The sequence below is a fragment of the Trachypithecus francoisi genome, unplaced genomic scaffold, assembly GCF_009764315.1.
Source record: "Trachypithecus francoisi isolate TF-2019V2 unplaced genomic scaffold, Tfra_2.0 Lachesis_group12, whole genome shotgun sequence".
NCBI lineage: Eukaryota > Metazoa > Chordata > Mammalia > Primates > Cercopithecidae > Trachypithecus > Trachypithecus francoisi.
The window spans coordinates 118,189,823-118,195,822 of record NW_022681457.1 but is presented as its reverse complement, the minus strand read 5'-3'; the positions used below and the strand labels follow the sequence as shown (position 1 = coordinate 118,195,822).

The 6,000-nt window shown below is 60.3% G+C and overlaps 1 protein-coding gene across 2 annotated transcripts; it reads right to left on the bottom strand.

The window, feature by feature from the left end:
- Nucleotides 1–1,124: 1,124 nt before the first annotated feature.
- HES2 (hes family bHLH transcription factor 2) lies at nt 1,125–3,160 on the bottom strand. Of its 2 annotated transcripts, none has more exons than XM_033228597.1 (4): nt 3,022–3,160; nt 2,853–2,948; nt 2,487–2,586; nt 1,125–2,399 (listed from the first exon to the last, which is right to left on the bottom strand). In XM_033228597.1, the coding sequence occupies exons 1-4, from the start codon at nt 3,064–3,066 to the stop codon at nt 2,119–2,121; spliced, it is 522 nt and encodes a 173-aa protein (XP_033084488.1). In that variant the 5' UTR covers nt 3,067–3,160; the 3' UTR covers nt 1,125–2,118. The 2 variants fall into 2 exon arrangements, with proteins under 2 accessions (XP_033084488.1, XP_033084489.1); XM_033228598.1 differs by having other exon boundaries at nt 2,487–2,523; nt 3,022–3,159.
- Between the last annotated feature and the right edge of the window lie 2,840 nt (nt 3,161–6,000).

Here is a 6,000-nt window from a genome sequence, read left to right as displayed (position 1 = left end):
CCCCTTCCGCAAATGCTCAGCCATGAAATGACAGGTGTTTGCCTGACTATGATTTCATGAATTCCGCATGAAATGATGGGTGTTTGCCTGATTATGGGCCACCAGTGCCTCCCCACCTCCTCGTGGGCACTCGTGGGATCAGCAGCCCCTCCCTAGCCTTCGCAGAGACTCCAGGCCTCCATGGAAAAGAAAGAAAAAATAATTTTTTTGAGACGGAGTCTTGCTCTGTTGCCCAGGCTGGAGTGCAATGGCTCAATCTTGGCTCACTGCAACCTCAGCCTGCCAGGTTCAAACAATTCTCCCGCCTCAGCCTCCCGAGTAGCTGGCACATGCCACCACACCCGGCTAATTTTTGTATTTTTAGTAGAGACGGGGTTTCACCATATTGGCTAAGCTGGTCTCGAACTCCTGACCTCAGGTGATCCACCCGCCTTGGCCTCCCAAAGTGCTGGGATTACAGGTGTGAGCCACTGCACCCACCCAGAAAGAAAAATCTTGGCCGGGCGCGGTGGCTCAAGCCTGTAATCCCAGCACTTTGGGAGGCCGAGACGGGCGGATCACGAGGTCAGGAGATCAAGACCATCCTGGCTAACACGGTGAAACCCCGTCTCTACTAAAAAACACAAAAAAGGCCGGGCGCGGTGGCTCAAGCCTGTAATCCCAGCACTTTGGGAGGCCGAGACGGGCGGATCACGTGGTCAGGAGATCGAGACCATCCTGGCTAACACGGTGAAACCCCGTCTCTACTAAAAATACAAAAACTAGCCGGCGAGGTGGCGGGCGCCTGTAGTCCCAGCTACTCGGGAGGCTGAGGCAGGAGAATGGCGTAAACCCGGGAGGCGGAGCTTGCAGTGAGCTGAGATCCGGCCACTGCACTCCAGCCTGGGTGACAGAGCGAGACTCCGCCTCAAAAAAAAAACACAAAAAAAATTAGCCGGGCGAGGTGGCGGGCGCCTGTAGTCCTAGCTACTGGGGAGGCTGAGGCAGGAGAATGGCGTGAACCCGGGAGGTGGAGCTTGCAGTGAGCTGAGATCTGGCCACTGCACTCCAGCCTGGGCAGCAGAGCGAGACTCCGTCTCAAAAAAAAAGAAAAAAAAAAAAAAAGAAAAATCTTAACAAGTTGCTTCCAGTAACCAGTCTCAATGAGTAGCAGGGAGTACTTTGCCAGGAAAAAAAACAAGAGAAGGTGTTTCCCATTCTTTAACCTGCTCCATCCCTCTAATTCCTGCTGCTCCATGGCAGGGGCCTTGCTCACCCCACATTGGCACAGACTCTGTGCTGGAGTCAGATCCTCCAAAGCCACAAGTTTCCTTGAGGCCACAGGGCAGCCTCATTCTTGGTCTGCCCCTTCCTCACAATGAAAGACTGCGTAGCCTGGGGGGCAGTGCCCAGGTGTGAAACTGATGCTTGGGAAAACAAATCCTTCTCAAAGTCACTTAAGGAATCCCCCAGCCCCACCGCACATACCCCTGGATATATACTGCCCCTATAATTGGGGCTCTGGGCAGAAAAGCCTAGGAGTGGAGGTGACCGCTCCCAGCCTATGCATCCTTTTGCTCTGCTCTGCTGCCCCGTAGAGCCCTGGAAGTGACCAGAGCCCTTAGGCCACTGCTGCTGTGTGCCCAGAAAGTCCCAAGCAGAGCTGAGCAGAAGGTAGACCTAGGTAGGGCTGGGAGAGCAGTGAGCAGGCAGGGCTGAGAGAGCAGTGACCAGGCAGGGTGCACAGCTGCACTTTGCCCAGTTCCTGGCTCTGGCTCTGGTCTGGTGCCAGTGCTGGGGTGGGTGTGTCGGCTGCCCACGCAGCTGCAGGGTCCAGTTCCAGAACTATCTCCACCAGCTGGGATGGGGGGGCTTCTTCTTCATCCTGCTGCCTCTTGTCCTTTCTTCTCCCGCCAAGTTGGGGGCTGAAGCAGAGACGCTCCTTTTATTCCCTGAGCCGAGCCCCAGCCGCAGGACTTTCAGTCTGCCACGCCAGTCACAAACATCCGGCTTCCGGCCTGGGTGTGAGTACTGGGCTGGCCCCTCATGATGGGAACAGCAACCACCACCAAGAGCTTCAACTTGTCCAGTGCCCCAAAGTCCCAAGCAGTCGGCAGGGTCCGTGGACCGACCGAGGGGCTACCACGGCCTCCAGAGGCCAGGGCCGCAGGGAGGCGAGGGCGGCGAGGGCACGGGCGCGGATGCGGGCTGCGGGGCAGACGCGGGCGCTTGGGCGGGGGCAGATGGGCCACCGGAATCCCCAGCGCGCCCGCCGTCGAGGGTGGCGCTGGCCGCTCTCCGCCACAGGTGCTCCAGCAGGCGCGCGCTCACTGCGGGCTCCAGGACTCGGCAGGCGGGCAGCACGCGGGCCAGGCGCGCCACACAGGCACTGTAGCCCTCGCGGTAACTGTCGCAAGGCACTGAGGGCAGAGAGCAGCGTGAGGCGCGGGGTGGGGTGCGGGGTGCGGGGTGCAGGGCGCGCGGCAGGGGAGGGCGGGCTCACTCACCGGGCGCTGCCGTGGGCCATGACGACGCAGGCAGCTCCTGCAGGAAGCGCACGGTCATTTCCAGGACGTCTGCCTTCTCCAGCTTCGAGCAGTTGGAGTTCTGCGCCCGGCCACAAGGAAGAGGGACAGAGAACCACCAAGACAGACCTCTGACCGGCTACCATGCGCACCCGCGCTCTAGTCGGGAGTTGGGTGTGGGGAGCGCCGTGGCCTGCGTGGGGTCAGCTCCGACGCGCCCACCCCACGGAGCCTCCGCCTTGGGCGCCGCGCGGAACCTCCTGGCGGGTTCCTCCCGCAGGAGCAACCCGTCCCCCTTCCCCCGCTCCGCGCCCCAGGACCCTCCGCCCTCCGCCCGGGCGCGCTCACCTCCCGGCCCAGCAGCGGCAGGATGAGTCCCTTAAGCTGGCTCAGGCTCTGGTTGATGCGCGCGCGCCGGCGCTTCTCCAGCAGCGGCTTCAGGCTCTGCAGACCGGCGGCGCGGTGGTTAGACGGGTCCCCGGAGTCCCCCGCCCCGCCCCCAGTCCCCGGTTCCCACCTTGCGCAGCTCCGCCGCGTCTCCTGCCCGGCGAGGCAGCCCCATGCTCCGCGGGAAAGCAGTGGCAGCTGCGAGCCCCACGCAAAAGGAAACCGAGGTCCGGAATGAGGTCCCGCGCGCGGCCCGGGCTGGTGCCAGACGAGTGCGCGCCGCGCCCGCGGCCGAGCTTTAAGGGAGCGGCTCGCCCGCCCCGCCCCGCCCCGCCCCGCCCCGCCCCGCGGAGTCCGGCAGTCCGCTGGTCCCACCTCCTGCCTTTGTTCCTGCGCAGGGTGGAGACGGGAGGGGAGACCGCGACGCCCCCGGGGATCCCGCTCCCTGCCTTTGCGTCCTATCTACCGCGAGGTGGCGGCCCCCAGTTGTCCGCGAGCACCTGCGGGGGAGTGGTGAGGGCGCCATCGGGGGCCTTCGCTGGTGACCCCGAGGGCAGGAGGGCCAGGTAGGGGGGCAAGCTACTGTCCCTCTTCTCCAATGCCGCCCTTCATTCATTGCCCAGGCTCGGGTTCAGCAACTCCTCTGAGCCCCGCCCTGGGCCGGAGCAGGGAACCCAGCGGTTATGGGAGCTCCCACGAGGGACAGCAGCGCGAGGGCCTCACACCCTTAGCTGCTTTATCGGGGGAAGGGCTGAGCTGGACAGGGAATCCGAGGTCTGGAGAGAGATCGTGACTTGCTCCAGCCCTCGACGCTGGGAACAGGCCAAGCCTGGACAAGGGCCCCAGTCGCTGGACGCCCGGCTCTAAGGATCCCGCAGAATCCTTCAGCGGCTTGCCTAGTTAAGAGTCTTCTGGTTACCCTACTCCAGGCTTTGGGTGAGGAAACGGAATCCTACAGAAGCAGAGGCAGCCCAGGAGCCCTCGGAGCTCGTTTTCATTCCCACCGGCTAGGGGTCCGGGTTCTCCCCCCGTAGGACAGTCAGGGCTCACGTGACGCGCGGGCGGGACAGTCCTGGGTGCGGGCCCCAGGCTGCCCGCCTGGGCCCCAGTGGCCCGCCCAGGACCGCCTTCGCGCCGCGTGGCCGTTGCTGCGGCAAACTGGCTGGCGTCCCCCGCCCATCTGCTCCAGGCTCCCCTCCCCCGACCGGCTGGCGGGGCAACGGCCACGCCCGCGAATCAAACTGCGAACTACCGGTCAGAGAGATGACTGGAGGGATCCACAGAGCCAGCCGGGAGGAGGCCACATGGGGCGGAGCCAAGGAGGGCTCTGTCCAGGGTGCTGGATGAACCCCCTGTCTCCCGAACCCCACTTCCGAGCTCCACCCCTGTCGCTAGCCCCACGTCCCCCTCCTTCAGGGTTCTCCCCGCAGGGTGGAAGAAGACCAACGAACACACTAAGGGGCCCGGAGAAGCCTGGGCCAGGGGAGCCCAGGCCACCCATACCTATCTGTGGCATGGGAAGGAAGGTAGGCCACCATTCATGGACATTTACTGTGTGCCAAGCTCAGGGCTTAACGCTTTAAGGCTCGCGCCTGCATTAACCGTCATAAAAAGTCCTAACAAGGCCGGGCGCAGTGGCTCACGCCTGTAATCCCACCACTTTGGTAGGCCGAAGCGGGCGAATCACGAGGTCAGGAGATAGAGACCATACTGGCTAACACGGTGAAACCCCATCTCTACTAAAAGTACAAAAAAATTAGCTGGGCGTGGTGGCGGGTGCCTGTAGTCCCAGCTACTCGGGAGGCTGAGGCAGGAGAATGGCGTGAACCTGGGAGGCGGAGCTTGTAATGAGCCGAGATCATGCCAGTGCACCCCAGCCTGGGCGACAGAGCGAGACTCCGTCTCCAAAAAAAAAAAAAAAAAGGTCCTAACAAGTGAGAATAAATCATTCAAGATATTTGGCCCAGCAGGGCTTCGAGGAACCTGAGACCTTGTTCTCCATGGTTGAGGCCAATTTGCCTCAATAGGCCTCCCCCAAGACAGTGAATTGTTCTTTAAGAGCCTAAAAAACTCTGTGGATCTTTTCCCTCTCATCCCCAGCCCAAGCCACTTAACTTGGCTGACTCAGTTCTGCACCCACAAGTCCGCCTGCAGCATCTGCATCTTGGGAAGGGACTGATCCTAGCTCCTGGGAGAAAAAGGCTGAAGGAGGAGGCTCCCCTTAGAATATTCCCCTCCAGGCTTGTGGACCGCCATTTGAAGACTGAATGGCAGGGGAGCAAACATCATTTCCATTGCCAGTCACCCCCAGTTAAAAATATTTCTTCCTCCGCTCTCCCATTGCGTAAAGGACTTTAACCAAGTAACCCACAGTTATCTTCAACTCAAGGATTTTCAGGTTTTACTGGTTACTTGGAAGGAGTGGTCTGGAATCAGAGGAGCATTAAAGACAGCTAGGTGGGCAAGTGTTGGGTGCAGGCTTTAGGGGAGCTCTGGCCACCTAGGATACAGTAAGGACACACTCCACCCCGGTCCCTACTCTTGGGAAGTACACTGGCCCTTGGGTTGAGGAGAAACCTGGGGTGGGCTGGTGTGAGCCCAGCAGAGGGGCGAAAGAAGGCCTCCTGGGGAGGGAATCCCTAAGCTGATATCTGGAGGGTGGGAGATCATGGGGGTTCTGTAAGCAGAAGGAACCTTGGGTGGAAAGGAAAGAAGAGCCTAACAGGATCAGCCAGGGAGTGAGGTTTGCCACTTCCGTCTGTGTCATCTCAGGCAAAATGCCTTAAAAAACAAAACAAGGCTGGGCGTGGTGGCTTATGCCTGTAATCTCAGCACTTTGAGAGGCCAATGTGGGCAGATCACTTGAGGTCAGGAGTTCGAGACCAGCCTGGCCAACCTGATGAAACCCCATCTCTACTAAAAATACAAAAAATAAAAAACTTAGCTAGGCATGGTGGCAGACACCTGTAATCCTAGCTACTTGGGAGGTTGAGGAAAGAGAATCACTTGAACCTGGGAGGCAGAAGTTGCAGTGAGCCTAGATTGTGCCATTGCAATCCAGCCTGGACAACAAGAGTGAAACTACATCTCAAAAAACAAACAGGCCAGG

What these genes read in the sequence shown, in the direction of transcription:
- HES2 (XM_033228597.1), bottom strand. Translation starts at nt 3,066, where the DNA reads ATGGGGCTGCCTCGCCGGGCAGGAGACGCGGCGGAGCTGCGCAAG. An exon ending in ACGCGGCGGAGCTGCGCAAG is followed by an intron (nt 2,949 to 3,021) that starts GTGGGAACCGGG and finishes GCCGGTCTGCAG; the next exon opens with AGCCTGAAGCCGCTGCTGGA. An exon ending in TGCCGCTGCTGGGCCGGGAG is followed by an intron (nt 2,587 to 2,852) that starts GTGAGCGCGCCC and finishes GGCCGGGCGCAG; the next exon opens with AACTCCAACTGCTCGAAGCT.